The sequence below is a fragment of the Salmo trutta genome, chromosome 13 (genome assembly GCF_901001165.1).
Source record: "Salmo trutta chromosome 13, fSalTru1.1, whole genome shotgun sequence".
NCBI classification, from domain to species: domain Eukaryota; kingdom Metazoa; phylum Chordata; class Actinopteri; order Salmoniformes; family Salmonidae; genus Salmo; species Salmo trutta.
Genome location: NC_042969.1, coordinates 68,068,025 through 68,092,438, shown reverse-complemented (window position 1 = coordinate 68,092,438; position 24,414 = coordinate 68,068,025). Strand labels below are relative to the sequence as shown.

General features: G+C 41.7%; 1 protein-coding gene across 3 annotated transcripts; it reads left to right on the top strand.

The window, feature by feature from the left end:
- Positions 1-114: 114 nt before the first annotated feature.
- On the top strand, positions 115-21,915 carry LOC115206404 (vacuole membrane protein 1). 3 transcript variants are annotated; one of them, XM_029773325.1, is made up of 12 exons: positions 115-881; positions 1,425-1,579; positions 2,006-2,138; positions 2,283-2,373; positions 4,357-4,467; positions 12,507-12,674; positions 13,051-13,182; positions 16,403-16,483; positions 17,900-18,016; positions 18,600-18,661; positions 20,831-20,933; positions 21,072-21,915. In XM_029773325.1, the coding sequence occupies exons 2-12, from the start codon at positions 1,465-1,467 to the stop codon at positions 21,222-21,224; spliced, it is 1,266 nt and encodes a 421-aa protein (XP_029629185.1). In that variant the 5' UTR covers positions 115-881; positions 1,425-1,464; the 3' UTR covers positions 21,225-21,915. The 3 variants fall into 3 exon arrangements, with proteins under 3 accessions (XP_029629185.1, XP_029629187.1, XP_029629186.1); XM_029773327.1 differs by lacking the exon at positions 115-881 and adding an exon at positions 888-1,002; XM_029773326.1 differs by lacking the exon at positions 115-881 and adding an exon at positions 888-1,029.
- The last annotated feature ends 2,499 nt before the right edge of the window (positions 21,916-24,414 follow it).

Below are 24,414 nucleotides of genomic sequence, written 5' to 3'. Positions count from 1 at the left end.
TTCCCTGTGCATTTTGTTTTGAACCTACAACCTGTAAACAATGAGGGGTTTATCAATATCCTGCCCATAATCACACTATACTGTTAACATGGTGAGTCCATGACTCTAGATTCAAACTAGCCCAAGCTGTACTATTAAGGAGTCTACCCTTACTCCTTAATGTCCAAATATGTTATTTGCGGAGGTAGACTGGTTCTGGCAGCCAAGTACTCCATTCAAACGTGGATCGATTCTCAATTGCGATACGGTCCTATAAATATAAAGCCCTTTACGATCATATCATCAAAATAATTTAACAAATGCAAACTAAACACTTACTGTACACTGTTTTAACCAGCTTTATCACAGTTGCAGCAACCAGTATTTTTCATTCACAACACGTTTCTGGCGGCCTTTTGTTACACACAGGTGTACAGAGCATGCTAGAGGTGGTACCAATGTCTAACATAAACACGAAATGTAACATGGAGATATAACCCTATAAAGGTGTGTATCAATTTAACCTTTTGTTTTTTGAAAACTATTTCTCGCTGACATGAAAGATTAGGTCTTGTGCTTCCAAACACCTACCGCAAGCGACGCAGGTTAATGTTAAGACCGAGCCTCGGTGCGTTTAACAAAACGTCACCTTACAGAAGAGGCCTTTGACGAAATAACTCTTATGTGTAATGGAACTTAGTCATGATCAAAGGCTAGATTCAACTCTACGTTCATGGGCACAACATTTAAAAAAAGTAACTGTAATGCAATTATCACTTATGAATATGCAGAAACCAATTCAATATTGATGAATATATAATAATGTAAAGAGGACCTTTACTTGGAAGGAAATGTTTTTCCCGGAAGTGATTGCCACGGCTTCAGGAAGAAGACGCTCTGTGGTATGAGCTCGTTTCATTCAATTTGTGTGACTGACAAATTAATCTTTGGTTATAGTATGTAACATTTTCGACTGAAACGTTTTGGCATTATAGTATTTTACGTCTCAAGACAACAACCGAAGTAACTTGATCTAAACATATTTCCATGGTTGTAGCCTATATTTTCCCAGTGTCACTACTACCTAGCTAACGTTACCTTGTTAACTAGCGACGTGAACATGCAATAGGTTACTGTAGTTTATAATTCATAGTTATAAACATTGAACAATTAACTTGTTAACTACAATTATGTTTTTATTAACTCACGCCAGCTAGCAAGCTATTACACACTTTACTTGCTAGCTAGTTAACGAGAACCCAAGGTGGTTTACACAGCAGGTCAATGTAATCCAATGGAGTTGGGAGTCGTGAATAAAGGTTACTTGCTATCAGCTGTTTTGTTAGCATGCATGCCGGAAAGTTAACTAACGTTAGCGTGTGGGAGATGTTGCTACTAATTGCCAGTCATTGACAAGTAATAACTAACTAATGCTCTTCCCACAGTTGATATAGGCCAAAACCCAATAAAACATATTTGCTGGTCATGTCCTCGTGTTGTCTGGTCGATTCAAAAGTGAATGAGATGGCGACGAATCGGGCAAGGTGTGGACAACCACAGAAGCGAGGAACCAAAGACAAACCGAATGGATATTTTGCAGGTTGGTTGTGAAACTTCACCAAGTGAACCAGCATTAGCCTGTGTTTATGGAAAATGGATTAACAATTTTACCAACGAAGGAGAAGGGTTGTGTTGGTAAAGGTATGCAGCAATGCACAAATTGTTATCTTGGGAATTCTTACAACGTTACAGTATTGCCAGAATGGTCCCAAACAGTTGTACTTATTAATTCCATAGTTTAGAAAAAACAAAAGAATTATACTTGATTCAAAGGTCTAGACTAGTGAACTCCACCATTTGCTAGTGTTATGTTCCTAATTAGGCCTAGACAAAGTGACATGACTTTATCAAAGGCTTATGCTAGCCTATGTCCATCAAAATAAGGGGATATTGCTATGGCTTTTTTGATACTAGGCTACTTTTTATAGATTAATCTGACCTCACAAGTGTGCTCCTGTATCTACAGACTCTGCGGTGAGTGAGAGGAGGCAGAAAGACAGGGAGGAGCGTCTCGCTCTGGTGTTGTGGAGGCGGCCTATCGTCACACTACACTACTTCCTCCTGGAAACCTTCATCACACTAAAGGAGTGGACATTAAAGTAAACCACCACTACTTGACAGTAAAACTAAAAACCAACTGATTAGTTGAAAGCTGTCTCAGTTCTGTTGTGTTTAAAGTAACACTCTGAAAGTCTAGCATTTTGGTAGTTGTATCAAACTGTTCCACTTCTTTCCCTCTGCAGGTTATGGCGACGAAGGGGTGCAGTGTTCTTGTTCCTGGTGTTGTGTTCACTCTTCTCCCTTGCCTACTCCACTGAGGGAGCACACCAGAAGGTAAGGAAGGAGAGAAACAAACTCCTATCATCTCCTCTGTAATTGATTTATTTGGGATGGTTAAAGAGAAGTAACTGTTTAATCAGATGCACTGCATTCCTGGAGGAAAGGTCACCTGAGGAGATATGTTGTGCAATATTTTTTTACTTGATGCTCAGGCCAGTACATTTGATGTCTTAGCCAATGTGTTGATATTATTGTGTAAGTTGTTCACATTTCCTAATTTTCCATCACTATCCTTGGCATAACATACAGTTGAAGTCGGAAGTTTACATACACTTAGGTTGGAGTCATTAAAACTCGTTTTTCAACCACTCCACAAATTTCTTGTTAACAAACTATAGTTTTGGCAAGTCAGTTAGGACATCTACTTTGTGCATGACACAAGTAATTTTTCCAACAATTGTTTACAGACAGATTTCAATTATAATTCACTGTATCACAATTCCAGTGGGTCAGACGTTTACATACACTAAGCTGACTGTGCCTTTTAAACAGCTTTGAATATTCCAGAAAAGGATGTCATGGCTTTGGGCTAATTGACATCATTTGAGTCAATTGGAGATGTACCTGTGGATGTATTTCAAGGCCTACCTTCAAACTCAGTGCCTCTTTGTTTGACATGGGGAAATCATCCAAGACCTCAGAAAATAAATTATAGACCTCCACAAGTCTGGTTCATCCTTGGGAGCAATTTCCAAATGCCTGAAGGTACCACGTTCATCTGTACAAACAATAGCACGCAAGTATTAACACCATGGGACCACGCAGCCGTCATACCGCTCAGGAAGGAGACACGTTCTGTCTCCCAGAGATGAACGTACTTTAGTGCGAAAAGTGCAAATCAATCCCAGAACAACAGCAAAGGACCTTGTAAAGATGCTGCAGGATACAGGTACAAAAGTATCTATATCCACAATAAAATGAGTCCTATATCAACATAACCTGAAAGACCGCTCAGCAAGGAAGAAGCCACTGCTCCAAAACCGCCATAAAATAGCCAGACTACAGTTTGCAACTGCACATAGGGACAAAGATCGTACTTTTTGGAGAATTGTCCTCTGGTCTAATGAAACAAAAATAAAACTGTTTGGCCATAATGACCATCGTTATGTTTGGAGGAAAAAGGGGGAGGCTTGCAAGCTGAAGAACACCATCCCAACCATGAAGCACAGGGGTGGCAGCATCATGTTGTAGGGGCGCTTTGCTGCAGGAGGGACTGGTGCACTTCACAAAAATGGATGGCTTCATGAGGAAGGAAAATGATGTGGATATATTGAAGCAACATCACAAGACATCAGTCAGGGAGTTAAAGCTTGGTCGCAAATGGGTCTTCCAAATGGACATGGACCCCAAGCATACTTTCAAAGTTGTGGAAAAATGGCTTAAGGACAACAACGTCAAGGTATTGAAGTTGCCATAACAAAGCCCTGACCTCAATCTTGTAGAAAATTTGTGGGCAGAACTGAAAAAGTGTGTGCGAGCAAGGAGGCCTACAAACCTGACTCAGTTACACCAGCTCTGTCAGGAGGAATGGGCCAAAATCCACCCAACTTATTGTGGGAAGCTTGTGGAAGGCTACCCGCAACGTTTGACCCAAGTTAAACAATTTAAAAGGCAATGCTATCAAATACTAATTGAGTTTATGTAAACTTCTGACCCACTGGGAATGTGATGAAAGAAATAAAAGCTGAAATAAATCATTCTCTCTACTATTATTCTGACATTTTACGTTCTTAAAATAGTGGTGATCCTAACTGACCTAAGACATTGAATTTTTACTAGGATTAAATGTCAGGAATTCTGAAACTGAGTTTAAATGTATTTGGCTAATGTGTATGTAAACTTCCGACTTCAACTGTAGGTCTCCAATGTTTTCTCCAAAGGATAAATGTCTTGTGAAGTCGTGTGTTATTGCTTTTTGTCCATGCAAAAGCCTAAAGCTCTCTCTACTCTCTCCCCCCTGTCTGTTCTCATCTGCAGTATGTGCAGTACCTGGAGAAGAGGTTCCTGTGGTGTGCCTACTGGGTAGGTTTGGGCATCCTGTCCTCAGTAGGCCTTGGGACTGGCCTACATACCTTCCTACTATACCTGGTAAGTAAGAGAACCACCCTTCCCTTGCCTGTCAGCTGTGCCATCAAAAATGTAAGCTAACTTATCGTGCTCAGACATTGGAACAGCCTGCTGTATCGCTGTAAATCAAATCAAAGTTTGTCATGTGCGCTGAATACAACAGTGAAATGCTTACTTACAAGCTCTACCCAATAGTGCAAAAAAGGTATTAGGTGAACAATAGGTAGGTAAAGAAATAAAACAACAGTAAAAAGACAGGCTATAAAAGTAGCGAGGCTACATACAGACACCGGTTAGTCAGGCTGATTGAGGTAGTATGTAGATATGGTTAAAGTGACTATGCATATATGATGAACAGAGAGTAGCAGAAAATGAGGGAGTGGCGGGCGGTGTGACACAATGCAGATAGCCCGGTTAGCCAACGTGCGGGAGCACTGGTTGGTCGGCCCAATTGAGGTAGTATGTACATGAATGTATAGTTAAAGTGACTATGCATATATGATAAACAGAGAGTAGCAGCAGTGTAAAAAGAGGGGTTATGGGGGGCACACAATGCAAATAGTCCGGGTAGCCATTTGATTACCTGTTCAGGAGTCTTATGGCTTGGGGTAAAAACTGCTGAGAAGCCTTTTTGTCCTAGACTTGGCACTCCGGTACCGCTTGCCATGCGGTAGTAGAGTGAACAATCTATGACTGGGGTGGCTGGGGTCTTTGATAATTTTTTGGGCCTTCCTCTGACACCGCCTGGTGTTGAGGTCCTGGATGGCAGGCAGCTTAGCCCCAGTGATGTACTGGGCCATACGCACTACCCTCTGTAGTGCCTTGCGGTCAGAGGCCGAGCAATTGCCGTACCAGGCAGTGATGCATCCAGTCAGGATGCTCTCGATGTTGCAGCTGTACAACCTTTTGAGGATCTCAGGACCCATGCCAAATCTTTTTAGTTTCCTGATGGGGAATAGGCTTTGTCGTGCCCTCTTCACGACTGCCTTGGTGTGTTTGGACCATTCTAGTTTGTAGTTTATGTGGACACCAAGGAACTTGAAGCTCTCAACTTTGTTTTTCTGAGAACGCTGGTACAGTATGTGACTGGATGTTTTTGTGAGCCTGTTAGCTCTGCTTGTTGTTCCATAACTAGCACGATAGACCAAAAAAAGTGTAGTATCAGTAAATTAGTTTACAGGCTTGTGCTTGTCCTCTTTGACCTAGAGGGACACATTTTGTGCACAGGGTATTTCCAGCATTTGAGTCACCACTGCCAGAAACTTAATACATATCCACAGTTTGTCCAGTGGGTGGCCTCATACGTCCTATCTCATTCTTTCAGTGTGTTCAGTTCTCCATAGATCTGGTCCAAATAGAACTGCCATTCACCTCTGGGGCACAGTTTTTCAATCTGGACTAAGTCCAGATAACTTTTGATAAACTGGGCGCAAAAGTCTGGGTAGGCATTTGATTAGCTGTTCAGTAGTCTTATGGTTTGGGGGTGGAAGCTGTTTAGAAGGCTCTTGGACCTAGACTTGGCGCTCCGGTACTGCTTGCTGTTTGGTAGCAGGGAGAACCATCTGACTTGGGTGTCTGGAGTCTTTCACAATTTTTAGGGCCTTGCTCTGACACTGCCTGGTATAGAGGTCCTGGATGGCAGATAGCTTGGCTCCGATGATGTGCTGAAAAAATTCATCACTCTGACATTGCTGCAAATGCAATCGAAAATCAAACACTTCATGAGAGCCCTGGCATTCAGTTTGAGGGGAATATGATCACCTGTTGGGCAGCGAGAACCAGCTCCTCATAGCTGGGTGATGCATGGAATTAAATGTGTTCCTGTAAGCCCATGTTGTGCAACATTTCTATAGGCTATGCAATTGTTTTCTCAGAATTTTGATGGTCTCCATTTAAAAAGAGGATCCAATTAGCTTTCTCTAGACTAGGCCAACTTTATTTCTCAACTTTCCTAATATTAAGCACAGTGCTTCCTTTACAACCTGAGTAGCCTACCTGGCTGGCATGAAAATGAAACGCGGGAAAGTGTCCTCCATTCACTATTCAAGCATGTCTTTCTTCTGCGTCTGTTCCGACAGGTACTTGATAGTGGCTCATTCTAAACCAGCTAATTTCACACACATTGTTTAGTATATGTAAAGACAAGATTAAATTGACAATAGTGTAATGGGTGAGAATATTATGATTATCACTTGTGAAAGACTGTGCACGCTGGGCATCAAAGGCAAATCATATTCACATGCATCATGTAGCCTAGTCCATAGGCCTATATGTTTTGATAAGGTTTGTATCACAACTAAAATGGCCAAATGTCTAAGCATAGCCTTTAGCCTACAGAGTTGTGAAACATGTACTTGTCATTGCGCAATCGAGTTTGAAAACAGAGTTTTGACTGGCCAATATGTAAGTGGATCCCAGCTTTCTTGTGCTGCTATTTATTGCTCAACTCTTAAAATGTAACCACATTAAACCTCTTATAACTGGTGTAGCTTACCTGGCATATTAAAAACGGAACCGAGGGAAGCACTTCCTCCATTCGCTATTCAAGTGCAGGCTGCTTTTTTTTGTGGGCCATTTATAAAAATACATTTCACACATGCATGGAGTGTACAAAACATTACGAACACCTGCTCTTTCCATGAGACTGACCAGGTGAAAGCTATGATCCCTTATTGATGTCACTTGTTAAATCCACTTCAATCAGTGTAGATGAAGGGTAGGGGGCTGGTTAAAGAAGGATTTTTAAGCCTTAAGACAATTGAGACATGGATTGTGTATGTACAGTGTATTCAGACCCCATGGCTTTTTCTACATTTTATGTTACAGCCTAATTCTAAAATTGTTAACTTTAAAAAAAAAAATGTTATCCATCTACACAAAATACCCCATAATGACAAGGTAAAAACAGGTTTTTAGAAATGTTTGCAAATGTATTAAAAATAAAGATACCTTATTTACATAAGTAATCAGACCCTTTATCAGACTCAAAATTCAGCTCAGGTGCATCCTGTTTCCATTGATCATCCTTGAGATCTTTCTACAACTTGATTGGAGTCCACCTGTGGTACATTCAATTGATTGGACATGATTTGGAAAGGCACACACCTGTCTATATAAGGTCCCACAGTTGACAGTACATGTCTGAGCAAAAACCAAGCCATGAGGACGAAGGAATTGTCTGTAGTGTTCCGAGACAGGATTGTGAAGGGTCTGAATACTTATATAAATTTGAGTTTATTTATTCAATTGCAAAAATGTGAACTTTTTTGCTTTGTGTGTAGATTGAGGGGGAGAAAAATGTGATCTATTTTAGAAAAAGGCCTACATAGCCTACTTTGTTATGTGCACACTTTACCATACACAAATATTTCAGAGGTGAGGTCAACATATTGGAAAGTCCCTAGTTGAAGGGTGCCAGAAACATCTGCCCTCTGAAGAGCTGCTATGGATTTACCTCAGACCTAAAGAATTACATACCCCATAGTTAGGAGCGGAGATATTCTGCTGGGCATTAAAAGCATAATTGTATGATTCATGAGTCTAGTCATGCTGGATTCAGATGGAAATGTAGGGACTGTGTTTTCTTATTTTGCTAAACAAAGGAACTCGAACAAGGCAACAGCCACTGTGTGTTTTAATTTGCTATGTTTCAAGGATTATTTCAAAATAATGGAAAGGTGTTGTCTTACCATTGAGTCACCATGGTGAAACAAGTATAGATTTGTAACGGAAGGAAAGGCAGGGATTGAGACCTTGTGAACACGTATTGTGAAAAGAAGGCTCCTCAGCATGTTTGCTCGTTCTCTCGAGGAGAGCTATGGGGATCAGCACTGACTAATTGTCTTCTATCTTCTGTCACTGTGGTATCTTAACAGGAGGCATAATAGACATCCTGTGCTGTGGTTTCAGGTGCCCTGACTGCCCTCACTGTTAATGAAGCCAGGTGGCTAAGCCTGGGCTCTGATTAATGGAGCTGCATACCGGGCTTTCGGGGGCTGTGGTGTGTGTGTGTGTGTGTGAGCGTGTGTGTGTGTGTGAGCGTGTGTGCGTGCGTGTGCGTGCGAGCTGGGCAATATGGACAAATATATGTTGTGATAAACTGACCCTTTTGTAAATTTTTTGTGATAACGATAAATGACAATTATTTTGGGGGTGGTGCTAGGCCTGGGTGACATACAAAAAGTAATATTGCGATAAATGTTACGGTTTTGCTCTAACAACAATTTTATTTTATGGACAGTTACTTTACATTAGCACCACGGCTCTAGCATGTTTTCCAGTGCCAGGTAAGACAACTGCGGTAGAAGCCTATGATTTTAAAAAAGGAGGCCATTTCATCGAGCACATCCAGCAAATGACTGATTTTATATTTTGATGTGCAACCTGTCAAAATAGGATCTGGTATTATCAGATGTATTTTTGGCACTTCAGAGAACTTGCCAACATCTTTCTGCATATTGGCCTATAAGCTATAGCCTATTTATTACCTAAGGAAGTGGGAACTAAAACACTTAACTAGATTGCGAACTCTAAATATATTGTAGCTAGTGTTACGTTCCTCAGTTTCTGTGTTGTGGGTTTGTGTGTATTTCAGGAAATGGCTTGGTGCTAGTTAGGTAAGTTGGTGCTAGTAAGGTAGGACAGGGGCCTCTAACTTTTACTTTATTTGCTTTGGTTCCGTCCAGCCCCTTTTCCCCAAATTACCGTGTGAAGGAAATACATTCCCTGTAAACGGTAATATATTCTGCCTCTGTCATCCTTACCCGCACCTGCAGTCACATACCTCTTTCACTTCACTGGGAGTTGAGTGTAGCAGGGTGTTACGTTCCCTCCTCCAAGAGGCGTGCGTAACACTATATAGCCATGTAGACTGATTAGCCTACATTTTCTGATAAATTAATCAATGTCCTACAAAAACTTTCCAGCGCTAGGCCTAGGCTACTTAATGTAGGCAAATGGAGTGCTCCGCGGGCACATCAAAACTAACTACAGACTACTCCGGTTGGAAAGTGGTGCCATGAACTCAATATTAAGAGGCGAGAAATACGTTGACATACTTAAAGAATGTTGTGACTCTCCTCTCTGTAACTATACTGAACAAAAATATAAACGCAACATGCAACAATTTAAAAAATGTTACTGAGTTAGTTCAAATTAGGAAATCAGTCAATTGAAATTAATTAATTAGGCCCTGATCTATGGATTTCACATGACTGGGAATCCAGATATGCATCTGTTGGTTACAGATACCTTTTAAAAACAAAAAGGTAGGGGAGTGGATCAGAAAACCAGTCAATATTTGGTTTACCACCATTTGCCTCATGTAGCGCGACACGTCTCCTTCGCAGAGTGGATCAGGCTTTTGATTGTAGAACGTTGGCCCACTCCTCTTCAATGGCTGCGAAGTTGCTGGATATTGGCGGGAACTGGAACACGCTGTCGATCCAGAGCATCCCAAACATGCTCAATGGGTGACATGTCTGGTGAGTATGCAGGCCATGGAAGAACTGGGACATTTTCAGCTTCCAGAAATTGTGTACAGATCCTTGCGACATGCTGTGCTTTATCATGCTGAAACATGAGGTGATGGTGGCAGATGAATGGCACGACAATGGGCCTCAGGATCTCATCATGGTATCTGTGCATTCAAATTGCCATCCATAAAATGCAATTGTATTTGTTGTGTAGCTTATGCCTGCCCGTACCATAACCCCACCACCACCATGTTCACAACATTGACAACTGCAAACTGCTCGCCCACACAACACCATACACATGGTCTGCGGTTGTAAGATCGGTTGGACGTACTGCCAAATTCTCTAAAACTACGTTGGAGGCAGCTTAAGGTAATTTCTCTATCTGGCAACAGCTCTGGTTGACAATCCTGCAGTCAGCATGCCAGTTGCACGCTCCCTCAACATGATGAATGATCATGCTGTTTTAATCAGCTTCTTGATATGCCACACCTGTGAGGTGTGTGGATTATCTTGGCAAAGGAGAAATGCTCACTAACAGGGATGTAAACAAATTTGTGCACAAAATGTGAAGTTTTTAGTGCGTAAGGAACATTTTGGGGATCTTTTATTTCAGCTCATGAAACATGGGACCAACACTTCACTTTTTGCGTTTTTTATATTTTTGTTCAGTGTAGAACTACAGTTGCATTGAACTCTCCATTCTGCAATATTTTGAGCAACGGTCATACATTGCATTTGGAAAGTATTCAGACCCCTTCCCTTTTTCCACATTTTATGTTACAGCCTTATTCTAAAATGGATTTAATAAAAACATTTCCTCATCAATCTACACACACACTACCCCATAATGACAAAGTGAAAACAGGTTATTTGAAAATGTTTGCTAATTTATGAATAAAATAAGCTGATATGTAAATGTGATAAGTATTTAGACCCTTAGCTATGAGACTCGAAATTGAGCGCCAGTGCATCCTGTTTCCATTGATCAACCTTGATGTTTTTATCTTGATTGGAGTCCAACTGTGGTAAATTCAATTGATTGTACGTTATTTCTGAAGGTCTATATAAGGTCCCACATTAGACAATGCATGTCAGAGCAAGAACCAAGCCATGAGGTCGAAAGAATTGTCCGTAGAGCTCCGAGACAAGATTGTCAAGGCACAGATCCAAAAAATGTCTGCAGCATTGAAGGTCCCCAAGAACACAGTGGCCTCCATCATTCTTAAATGGAAGAAGTTTGGAACCACAAAGACTCTAACTAAAGCTGGATGCCCAGACAAACTGAGAAATCAGGGGAGTAGAGTCCTGGTCAGGGAGGTAACCAAGAACCCGAATGTCCCTCTGACAGAGCTCAAGAGTTTTTCTGTGGAGATGGGAGAACCTTCCAGAAGGACAATCATCTCTGCAGCACTCCACCAAATCGGGTATTTATGGTAGTGGCCAGACGGAAGCCACTCCATAAATGCCACATGACAGCCCACTTGAAGTTTTGCTAAAAGGCACTTAAAGTACTCAGACCATGAGACACAAGCTTCTCTGGTCTGATGAAACCAAGATTGAACTCTTTGGCCTGAATGCCAAGTGTCACGTCTAGAGGAAACCTGGCACCATCCCTACAGTGAAGCATGGTGGTGGTAGCATGTTGTGTGATGTTTTTCAGTGGCAGGGACTGGGAGACTAGTCAGGATCGAGGGAAAGATGAACCGAGCAAAGTACAGAGATCCTTGATGGAAAAACTGCTCCAGAGCGCTCAGGACCTCAGACTGGGGCGAAGGTTCACCTTCCAACAGGGCAACGACCCTAAGCACACAGCAAAGATAACGCAGGAGTGGCTTCGGGACAAGTCTCTGAATGTCCTTGAGTGGCCCAGCCAGAGCCTGGACTTGAACCCGATCTAACATCTCTGGAGAGACCTGCAAATAACTGTGCAGCAACGCTCCCCATCCAACCTGACAGAGCTTGAGAGGATCTGCAGAGAATAATGGGATCAACTCCCCAAATACAGGTGTGCCAAGCTTTTAGCCTCATACCCAAGAAGACTCGAGGCTGTAATCGCTGCCAAATGTGCTTCAACAAAGTACTGAGTAAAGGGTTTGAATACTTATGTAAATGTAATTATTTGTTTTTATTTTAAAATTTGCACACAAAAAAAAACCTATTTTTGCTTTGTCATGGAGTATTGTGTGTAGATTGAGGGGGTAAAAACAATTTAATCAATTTTAGATTTGGGCTGTAATGTAACAATGTGGAAATTGTCAAGGGGTCTGAATACTTTCCGAATGCACTGTATACTTGTGCTTCTCAGAATACATCTCTCCCTCCTCCGTGCGCACCGTGGGGAGAGGGAGTGAGTCGGCAGCCGGCAGGGACCAACAATGCGTAGGCTATTACTGTTGACCAAATAATAGTTTTAGAACAATCTATAGGAACGTTGTGTAGCAAAATCACATAATTACCAATGTAAGCAAAATGCTTCAGTAAGGCGATGTCTGTAATTTTAGGTTTATCATCCCAGCTGTAGTGTGTCTCAACTGTCCATGTTCAGTTGAATTAAGAAATGCCCATCTATCCTCTGGCTCTCAGGGTCCACACATAGCATCAGTCACCCTGGCTGCGTACGAGTGTGGGTCTACAGACTTCCCCGAGCCCCCCTACCCAGACCAGATCATCTGCCCAGAGGCAGGAGGAATGGAGGGCAGCATCTCACTCTGGTCCATCATCTCAAAGGTCCGGATGGAGGCCTGTATGTGGGTGAGGAAACGTGTCTTTATTCAACTAAAGTCTAGGTTCATCGTTCTAGTGAACTCTATGGGGCGGTTTCCTGAACACAGATTAAACCTTGTCCTGGACAACAAAAAACACGCTTCATGGATAATATCCATTAAAACGTTTTTTTTTTTTTACATTTTAATTTGTTTTAATTGTCCAAGACTTAATCTGTTCCTTGGGAAACCGCTCGTTTTGGGTTTAGAACAATAAGGGCATCTTTAGTGCTCAACATTGGTTGTCTTTGGTCGACATCACTTATCCTCAACTATGACATCCACCATAGAGCTATGCCTGACTCTGGTAGGAGCCAGAGTATGAATCAGTGCTAAGCTAACCCAGTGTGTGACTGTCTCTCCAGGGTGCAGGCACAGCCATTGGGGAGTTGCCGCCCTACTTCATGGCTCGAGCGGCCAGGCTTTCTGGAGCAGACCCAGATGACGAAGACTATGAGGAGTTTGAGGAGATGCTGGGGCAGGCAGAGACCGCTCAGGTGAGTGGGGACTCTGTCCTCCCCTCTGAGTGTAGTAGCCTGCCCCTTGAATGCCCATTCTACCAAATCTGTGGGGTCCAAAATACTCTCCTTCAGTCTTTGATTTTTGTATTTGACTACTAAACTGTCCATCACGATCTACTGACTTCTCTGGCCTGTGATAGGTCTTCAGTTATCACATGACTTCTCTGAAAGCCCCTCCTCCCAACATTTCCAGTAAGGTCATTGCTAGTGGAGTGAGTCACGGTGAAACAAGCTCCCCTGTAATCATCCCGGAGGCATTTCTTTTCATGATCCTTTCATTTGAGGGACAGGCAATGTAAACAGGCTACTGACAACATGACTGCCCCTTAGGGTTGGGGGGGGGGGGGGGTGGTGTGTGTGTGTGTGTGTGTGTGTGTACACACAGTGCATTCGGAAAGTATTCAGACCCCTTGACTTTTTCCACATTGTTACATTACAGCCTTATTCTAACATTGATTCAGTCATTTATTTTCCCCTCATCAATCTACACAATGACAAAGCAAAAATAGTTTTTTAGAAATGTTTGCAAATATGTCGTGACTTTACTTTTATTAATCTGATGACTGTCATTTAATCAACTGTTTAATTGTTGCTAGATTTAAATAAAAATAGTCTTATTTTTTTAATCATGTAACAATTAACTCATTAGGATTTGGGACACCATGGAACAAGTTGTTTAGCATCTCCCGAATTAAACTGTAAAGTTCTTTAACATCGATAAACAGTCATCTTATTAATCATTACCTTTTATCAAATACTCATTCTGAATGATCGTGACCTTGGATCTGCAAAAAACCCAGCCTTACGCATTATTCAGTACTACACATTGTTTTAATCATTTTATTTACTAGCTAGGTAAATAATAACACAGAATACACACACTTATGAGACAAAGGTCCCTAGTGGACTGACAAGATATGACGGCTTGTTACAACATAATGGAGAGGGGGGGAGAAAAAGGCACACTTATCGTGGAGATTTCAGGTTTCCTAAAAAAGTTAAATTATTTGGTCCACCCAGTTTTTAATAACATCACAAAATGAAAAGCAATATTACATTCATTTTCCATAGTTCCCCACTGACCATTTCCCACATTACGTTAGAAATAGTGTTCCGTTGTTCACTTTCTGGATGTTAGAGTTTTGGGTGGGCAAAAGTGTCTGAACAGACATTCCTTTGGTTGATACTAAAGAGCAAGAGAGCCCTCTTGGACTTAATTTAGCTGTCACCCCCTTGTGGGTGGGAGATTGTTTGGTTATTGTCAGCCATTGTCAAGCTGATCTGACCCACTGTGATCCTCACAGGAAAGTCATTACAAAAAAGAAAAAAACATATAATATTTACATAAGTATTCAGCCCCTTTACTCAGTACTTTGTTGAAGCACCTTTGGCAGCGATTACAGTATCGAGTCGTCTTGGGTATGACACTACAAGCTTGGCACACCTGTATTTGGGGAGTTTTCCCATTCTCTGCAGATCCTCTCAAGCTCTGTCAGGTTGGATGGGGAGCGTCGCTGCACAGCTATTTACAGGTCTCTTCAGAGATGCTCGGTCGGGTTCAAGTCCGGGCTCTGGCTGGGCCAGAAGGACATTAAGAGACTTGGCCCGAAGCCACTCCTGCGTTGTCTTGGCTGTGTGCTTAGGGTCATTGTCCTGTTGGAAGGTGACCTTCGCCCCAGTCTGAGGTCCTGAGCGCTCTGGAGCAGGGATCTCTCTGTACTTTGCTCGGTTCATCGTTCCCTCGATCCTGACTAGTCTCCCAGTCCCTGCCGCTGAAAAACATACCCATAGCATGATGCTGCCACCACCATGTTTCACCGTAGAGATGGTGGCAGGTTTCTCCAGACGTGACACTTGGCATTCAGGCCACAGAGTTCAATCTTGGTTTCATCAAACTAGAGAATCTTGTTTCTCATGGTCTGAGTCTTTTCGGTTCCTTTTTGGAAAACACCAAGCGGGCTGTCATGTGCCTTTTACTGAGGAGTGGCTTCCATCTGGCCACTCTACCATAAAGGCCTGATTGGTGGAGTGCTGCAGAGATGGTTGTCCTTCTGGAAGGTTCTCCTATCTCCACAGAGGAACTCTAGAGCTCTGTCAGAGTGACCATCAGGTTCTTGGTCACCTCCCTGACCAAGGCCCTTCTCCCCTGATTGCTCAGCTATAGGAAGAGTCTTGGTGGTTCCAAACTTCTTCCATTTAAGAATGCTGCAGAAATGTTTTGGTACCCTTCCCCAGATCTGTGCCTCGACACAATCCTGTCTCTGAGCTCTACGAACAATTCCTTTGCCCTCATGGCATGGTTTTTGCTCTGACATGCACTGTTAACTGTGAGACCTTATATAGACAGTTGTGTGCCTTTCCAAATCATGTCCAACCAATTGAATGTACCACAGGCGGACTCCAATCAAGTTGTAGAAAAATCTCAAGGATGATCAATGAAAACAGGATGCACCTGAGCTCAATTTCGAGTCATGGCAAAGGGTCTGAATTATTATGTAAGTAAGGTATTTCTGTAGAGACCTGAAAATAGCTGTGCAGCAATGCTCCCTATCCAATCTGACAAAGCTTGAGAGGATCTGCAGAGAAGAATGGAAGAAACTTTCCAAATAAAGGTGTGCCAAGCTTGTAGAGTCATACCCAACAAGAATTGAGGATGTTATCGTTGTCAAAGGTGCTTCAACAAAGTACTGAGTGAAGGGTCTGAGTACTTATGGAAATTTGATTTAAAAAATAATATACATTTGCAAATCTAAACCTGTTTTTGCTTTGTCATTATGGGGTATTGTGTGTAGATTGAGGGGATGAAAACTATTTACTCAATTTTAGAATAAGGCTGTAACGTAACAAAATGTGGAAAAGTCAAGGGGTCTGAATACTAACTTATTTTTTTGCACCCTCAACATGAAACCACAATATTTCACCCCCCTTTGTAGTGTATATCAATCAGATCAAATGAGTTCAATAGCTCTCTGCCAACACCTCTTGACTTGGATTTTTACCAGAGCTGCTAAAATAGATCAAAGGAAAAGATAATAGCCAACTGATAGCATTTGTTATACCACATAAATTCTTTTTCAAGTAACTCCTTTTTCAGAATTACATTACACTTTTGGTAATACTGTATCATTATTGTAGAAGTTGTTTAATGTGTGAAGCATAAATTAATATTTGATTGTAAACTGAATTATGTTTTCAGGATTTTGTTACTAGAGCAAAACTGGGCGTTCAGAACATGGTGCAGAAAGTGGGATTCTTTGGGATTCTAGCCTGTGCCTCGGTAAATCCAAAACTATATTGCAGGCAACCTTTTGATGACTTGACTTGCACTCTTATCTTATACTGTTTTAAAGTTTAGGCCTTTATTATTAAAGCGCATCACTGAATATTGTACAGTCATGGCCGAAAGTATGTGGACACCCCTTCCAATTAGTGGATTCAGCTATTTCAGCCACACCGTTGCTAACAGGTGTACATCAGACACACAACCATGCAATCTCCATAGACAAACATTGGCAGTATAATGGCCCGTACTGAAGAGCTGTGACTTTAAACGTGGCATCGTCATTTGATGCCACTTTTCCAACAAGTCAGTTTGTCAATTTTCTGCCCTGCTAGGGCTGCCCCAATCAACTGTAAGTGCTGTTATTGTGAAGTGGAAACGTCTAGGAGCAACAACGACTCAGCTTTGAAGTGGTAGGCCACAGAACGGGACTGCTGAAGTGCGTAGCTCGTAAAAATTGCCTGTCCTCGGTTGCAACACTCACTACTGTATTCCAAACTGCCTCTGGAAGCAACGTCCGCTGCAATAACTGTTCATCGGGAGATTCATGAATTTGGTTTCCATGGCCGAGCAGCCGCACACAAGCCTAAGATCACAATGCGCAATGCCAAGCATTGGCTTGAGTGGTGTAAAGCTCGCCGCCTATGGATTCTGGAGCAGTGGAAACGCTCTCTGGAGTGATGAATCACGCTTCACCGTCTGGCAGTCCCGACGGACTAATCTGGGTTTGGCGGATGCCAGGAGAACGCTATTTGCCCTAATGCATAGTGCCAACTGTAAAGTTTGGTGGAGGAGGAATAATGGTCTCTGGCTGTTTTTCATGGTTCAGGCTAGGCCCCTTAGTCCCAGTGAAGGGAAATCTTAACGTTACAGCATACAATGACATTCTAGACGATTCTGTGCTTCCAACATGTGGAAATAGTTTGGGGAAGGCCCTTTCCTGTCTCAGCATGAGAATGCCACCATGCACAAAGCAAGTTCCATACAGAAATGGTTTGTCAAGATCGGTGTGGAAGAACTTGACTGCCCTCCACAGAGCCCTGACCTCAACCCCATCGAACACCTTTGGGATGAATTGGAACGCTGACTGCGAGCCAGGTCTAATCGCCCAACATCAGTGCCACACCTCGTTAATGCTCTTGTGTGTGAATGGACGCAGGTCCCCGCAGAAATGTTCTAACATCTAGCAGGAAGCCGTCCCAGAAGAGTGGAGGTTGTTATAGCAGCAAAGGGGGGACCAACTCCATATTAATGCCCGTGATTTTGGAATGAGTTGTTTGACGAGCAGGTGTCCACATACTTTTGGCCATGTAGTGTATGTTTGTTACAATGAAGTTATGACAATTATGGTAGAATGACAATGCACTCTTCTATTACAGGATTTATTTTGACATGTTACGACCTGTCTTTCAGATCCCTAATCCTCTGTTTGACCTTGCTGGTATAACATGTGGCCACTTCCTGGTACCATTTTGGACCTTCTTTGGAGCGACTCTTATTGGGAAAGCCATCATCAAGATGCACATACAAGTAAATATTTTAGTTGTACTTAACAATTATACACATGGACATTGTCCGAATATTTTCTGTTGGCTGTAATTCCATGGTTTCTGTGTTTTTGAAGTACTTTTAGTGCTGCTATTGAAGACCATTCCGGATTAAATGAGTATGGAGAGCACTTTAACGAGAACCATTGCTTTTTGTAAACCAGATCAAACTCTTAGTTGTCGGCTGTATTGTTGAGTCTGCCACGGTGACTAATCTACTCCCAGACAGTGCGAGACTGACTGTGTGTCTCTGAGTTGTGGTGGTGAGAGCTGAGCCGTCTAACCAGACCAATCCATCTGTGGTACCAGCCAGTGATCTCACCAGTTCTGAGAAAGCCCTCCAGGGTTGAGGAGGAGGACCAGGGTCCGGGGGATGCTTTGTGCTTTCTCCTCAGACCTCAAGGGTCTTTTACTGTCCAGACTTGGCTGGGACGGCATGTGTCACTGTGTTCAAAGCAGACATAGGATATATCCCCCACCTCGGTGCAGATGATGACTCAAGTTTTCACTGTCTCTGTCTGAGACTGATCACTAATCACCCAGTTGATTAATTTGTCTCCCCACAGAAACTGTTTGTTATCATAACGTTCAGCAAGCACATAGTGGAACAGATGGTGTCTCTGATCGGGTGAGTATGTGTCTTTGTTAATGTATGCGTATAGATGAAGAGGTGCTTTGCCCGGTTAGCATCCTTCCTCTGTGCTTTAATGGGGGCAGGGCTCCACATTTTTTGTTTGTCCTCTTGTTACGTAATAATCACATCACAATATCAAACAATTACTCTGATCAGAATTGGATCAGAGGCCAAAGTTGGAATAATATTCTAATCTGTTTTTAATGTACATTAATAAAAATGAAAGCCTACATGTCAAAGTGTAGGTGATATGCATGTTGGGATGAGTTGAACCACAGAGAGAAGGAAAAGCAGCCAACAAGTGCTCAGCATATGTGGGAACTCCTTCAAGACTGTTGGAAAAGCATTCCAGGTGAAGCTGGTTGAGAGAATGCTAAGAGTTTGCAAAGCTGTCATCAAGGCAAAGGGTGGCGACTTTGAAGAATCTCAAATATAAAATATATTTGGATTTGTTGAACACTTTTTGGGTTACTACATTATTCCATGTGTTATTTCATAGTTGATGTCTGGACTATTATTTGACAATGTAGAAAATAAAAATATATGTTTTATATATATATAGATAGATAGAAAAACCCTGGAATGAGTAAGTGTCCAAACATTTGACTGATACTGTATATGTGCAGCGGTTGTATGAATTTAGGATTATACGTTTGAAACAAGTTTTGCTGATGGATTGATCATTCCCATTCTGAACAAATGGCATCAAAAGCATAACCTCAAAGTCAGATGTGTGTGTTTTGCCCCCTCCGTTAAGGGTATTTCCCTTACACAGAAACTAATCCCCCACATAGGTGGTCAGCCAGCCTTGTGGGGTCTTCTCAGATGGAATGTCTTCTGTTCTGACTCACAGCAGTTTAGCTTTGACTGCACCAGAATCTTCTCGACAGCAGCAGGGAAACAAAATAACTGCAGGGTTTATTTAAGAACAATAAATCACTTCCATATTACACATCTAACAACTTCCTTGGCTTTTTCTTCTCATCATTAACAAATCATATTTAAAATCGTACTCACAACTAATGATTTTATTTAACCTTTATTTAACTGGGCAAGTTGGTTAAGAACAAATTCTTATTTACAATGACGGCCTACCCCGGCCAAACCCTCCCCTAACCCGGACAATGCTGGGCCAATTGTGAGCCACCCTATCAGCCGCCTTATTCACAGTTAAAATGAGTTTCATGAGAAAGAACCCTTGCTTGCTACCATTGCAATTGGTTGACTGGTCTGACTCGCTATGATGTGTTACACTGGTGCTTGAATGCTGAGTTGGGACTTTTTGTAATTGCAGCAGTTTGTGTCAGTCAGTTAGCCTGGGAATGGGCTTGCCATATCCCTTGCTTAAGATCAGCGATTACAGTTACCTGTAACTTTTCTACCCCTGATAGTAAATAGTCTTGAATCGGTTTAGTCAAGTTTTAAATGTGGAAGTTTATATTAACACCTGAATTAAAACTAAACTCATTGTATCCATATTTATATTCTAATTATGGTTGTGATACATTGATTAGACTATACCAATTATTGTTGGTATAGTGCTGTCAACTACAAATGATTGTGGATTTATTAAGGTAAAAGTTAGAAGTACCTCATGGTCTGAGGGTTCTCTTCCAATCAAATTGTCTGCATTCTCTAACTATAATCTTAAGAGCCCCTATGAACTTGGTGACCCACAGTGATCTAATCCTTTGCGCTATCTCCCATATATGGACAGTCATATTGATGAACACGCCTAGTTTGTTCTGTTTCCACCCATAAGGCTGTGATGACAGCATATCGAGTCACTTCCTGGTTATTGGGCTCAGACTGGTTTCCTATAGGAACCTCCGGGATAAATAAGAGCGATGGGGAGGACTGCCTCACTTCACTCTGCTGCGTGCGCCCAGCAACTACACTTGCAGTGTGAACTCCCAGCTAGAGGCCTAACTAGAAACACAGAGGAAATGGAACTCTCAACATCCTGAGCAATGGACTGTTCTTTAAACCCTGGTCCTAAGGACCAAGGGTTCCCTCTACACAGCCTAATTATTTTACCATGTGAAAGGATACTGCTGGTATGGTAAGTACTCTGGGATATAATCATGTCTCTGTTTTTGCCTCTTTTTTCCCCTCCTCGCATCTCCCTTGCCTGTGGATGTCCTTGCCCTGCCACTGTGTCAGGTCTCTGCCGAGGGTAGGTCCCTCCATACAGAAGCCCTTCAGTGAGTACCTGGAGGCCCAGAGGAGTAAACTCCACCACCACACCGGAGAAGGCACCCCGGCGGTAAGAGCACTACTACCATCATCCATCCTTTCTATGTCGAGACAAAGCATGTGATTTTATTGATTGGCAAGATAATACAAATTGTAATGTGTTAGTGTCAAAAGAGTAATATTCCTCTGTATGCATGTCTCTCTGCAGAGTGAGAACTGGCTGTCGTGGGTCTTTGAGAAAGTGGTTCTGGTCATGGTCTGTTACTTTATCTTCTCTATCATCAACTCCATGGCTCAGAGCTACGCTAAGCGACGACAACGGAGTCAGCAGCAGCGGTACTCTGAGGAGAAAACCAAGTGACGAGACTCACCAACAGACCGTGCTGAGTCCTTCAGCTCTGTTTCACAAACTAACCTCGCCCTCTTCCATTCTTAAGAGGCTGAACTGGCACTATTCTGTGTTTGCTTACAGATGTATGTGCTGTTTGTTCCTCTTATGGTTTTGTAGTTTCCCCTCATTTGTGTTTAGTGGGTGATTTTAATAATATAATGATAGGATATGAGCAGTGAAGCAGCAGTTGGATGTCAACTGTTTTGCTGGCAGCTATACCAGCTTCGATGCCTTATGCAAGGTGGAGGGTCCTACTTCCATTGAACACAGTTCTTAATCACGACTTGATTTGTACATTTTTCACTGTATGGATGGACTATGCTGATATGATGCTAAGGATGTTTTCAGGGTTACATTTTTCTTGCGTTTTTGTCCTGTTGATCAGAATTAGGCCATCTGTCATTCGCGTTTCTTGGATTTGTTTGAAATTCAAGTTTGCAATTGGAAATAGCAATATCAAGTCGTCTCAACGTGTTATTGATAGTTTGCACATCCTGGAAATATTTTTGGGGCGGTATGTATGCACATGCATTTAGAATGATCTGGACAATCTAACTTGAACCAAAACAGAACTTACATTACACTCAGCTAACTTGGTGTCATTTTTATTCTGTATATTTACTGAGTCTTTGATCAGAATATATAAAATGCCTAAATCATTTTTCTTGTTTCCATGTCTGAGTTTTTCCATCTATTTTACTCATTGTAGGTCTAACTATGTAAACAGTTGCTCCCATTCTTGTAAGCTTGCCCCATGTTATTGTATAACGCATCTTCTACTGTTGAGTTAATGATGCTTATGCAATCAGACCACCAGGATAGAAAAAATGCTTGAATCTCTCAGAATTAACATCCAAAAGGTAAGTGTCAAGATTCTCCAATAGCAATCCGGATGCTTTTTGAAATTTGTGAAAATGTATTTCAAACAATCTTATGGAAAATATGGAGTTGGTATGTTGTAATTATATATATATATATATATATATATATATATATATATATATATATATATATATATATATATATATATATATATATATATATATATATATATATATATATATCATGGCTTATTGTCCTGTGTGGCAATGAGTTTCCTGAAGCTGGTTTGTATAGACTTGGTCCTGGTTGTTGCAGGTATTGTACTCAATCTCCCATCCTGTCAGATAGCTTATCAGACTGGTGTTGACTGTTTGAATCACATGGCGACAACGGTCTGTAAGCTGTCTGAAGTTCTGGGTATTAACCATCTGAAGAGTGCAGTCTTTTTACCATAGTCAAACTTTCAAGCATGTGTTAATTTCAGTACATTTGATTTGGTCCGTTAGCTAACAAACAACTTCCCAACAGACATTTGTAGGGCGTTGTGGCTGTTGTGAACATTTGTAGGGAATCAGTTGTCTTATCTGAAAAAATCATGCTGTCTTCAATAAATCGCCTTGTTCATATAAAATGTTGTTTTTATACCCCTCAAATGTACATGTCATTCATTCAACAAGACTCCTTTGACCATTATACACATGTACTATATTGTACCATTCTCCTTTCCTTAACATATCACCTCGTTGCAAGTTAATTGGCCTAGGCAGGAATACAATATGATTGCGCTTTGTCTGTAATGCATGTTTTAAAGGCAATGTTCAGAGAACACATTCGCAGTAAACGCTGCATATGATGGCTCTATCGGAAATTATGTTTAAAGTGCATTGTCTAAATCTGCGGTCGGATTGAATCCCAAACAGTGTCTTAGTTGTCCAAAGTTGACTACCTAGAGATTACCTGTTCAGGAAATCTTCCTCCGAGATCCCAAACTTAATGTACAGATGAATGTAGGCCCTGTGGAAGCAGAGACACCACATCAATATGTGGAAACCCAATAACCTGGGAATGAGGCAGTTTAGAACAGTAAAATGCCATAACCAATCTTTTTGCAATGATTGATAATGACTCATCCTGTTGGAAAACAATATAAGTGAGCATTCATGCCTCTTAAAAAAAGGATTTTTACATGATGTGCCTAACCTGGATGCAAACATATTCCAGGCTTTCCACCCCATGTTGTCCAGAGGCCTCAGCAGAGCCTGGCTGTTGCTGACCAGTGTAGGAGACTTATACTTGTTAAACAACAATCCTCAGAGCATTAACATGAATATCTGGACATGGAACAGTAAACACGAAGGAGAAGCTAGCTTATACTATCTATATTGTACAAACATGGCTACACACAAAAAAACTGAATACAGTGTATATGTTTAAACAGCATCAATATACAGTACCAGTCAAAAGTTTGGACATCTGATTCAAGGGTTTTTTATTTGTACTATTTTCTACATTGTAGAATAATAGTGAAGACATCAAAACTATGAAATAACACATGGAACCATGTAGTAACCAAAAAAGTGTTCAACAAATCAAAATATATTTGAAATTCTTCAAAGTAGACACCCTTTGCATTGATGACAGCTTTGCAAACTCTTGGCATTCTCCCAACCAGCTTCACGAAGAATGCTTTTCCAACAGTCTTGAAGGAGTTCCCACATATGCTGAGCACTTGTTGGCTGCTTTTCCTTCACTCTGCGGTCCAACTCATCTCATACCAACTCAACTGGGTTGAGGTCGGGTGATTGTGGAGGCCAGGTCATCTGATGCAGCACTATCACTCTCCTTGGTCAAATAGCCCTTACACAGCCTGACAGTGTCAGCAGCAAAGCACCATCACACCTCCTCTATGCATCACAGTGGGAACCACACATGCGGAGATCATCCGTTCACCTACTCTGCGTCTCACAAAGACACGGCGGGTGGACCCATAAATCTCAAATTTGGACTCATAAGACCAAAGCACAGATTTACACCGGTCTAATGTCCATTGCTTGTGTTTCTTGACCCAAGAAAGAATATTCTACTTATTGGTGTCCTTTAGTAGTAGTTTCTTTGCAGCAATTCAACCATGAAGGCTTGATTCACGCAGATAGCCCTAACCCAAATAGAGCTATCTTCTGTACACCACCCCTACCTTGTCACAACACAACTGATTTGCTCAAATGCATGAAAGAAAGAAATTCCACAAATTACAGTGCCTTGCAAAAGTATTCATCCCCCTGGTGTTTTTCCTATTTTGTTGCATTACAACCTGTAATTTAAATGAATTTACATTTGG

What these genes read in the sequence shown, in the direction of transcription:
- LOC115206404 (XM_029773325.1), top strand. Translation starts at nt 1,465, where the DNA reads ATGTCCTCGTGTTGTCTGGTCGATTCAAAAGTGAATGAGATGGCGACG. An exon ending in GGATGGAGGCCTGTATGTGG is followed by an intron (nt 12,675 to 13,050) that starts GTGAGGAAACGT and finishes CTGTCTCTCCAG; the next exon opens with GGTGCAGGCACAGCCATTGG. An exon ending in GGCAGGCAGAGACCGCTCAG is followed by an intron (nt 13,183 to 16,402) that starts GTGAGTGGGGAC and finishes TTATGTTTTCAG; the next exon opens with GATTTTGTTACTAGAGCAAA.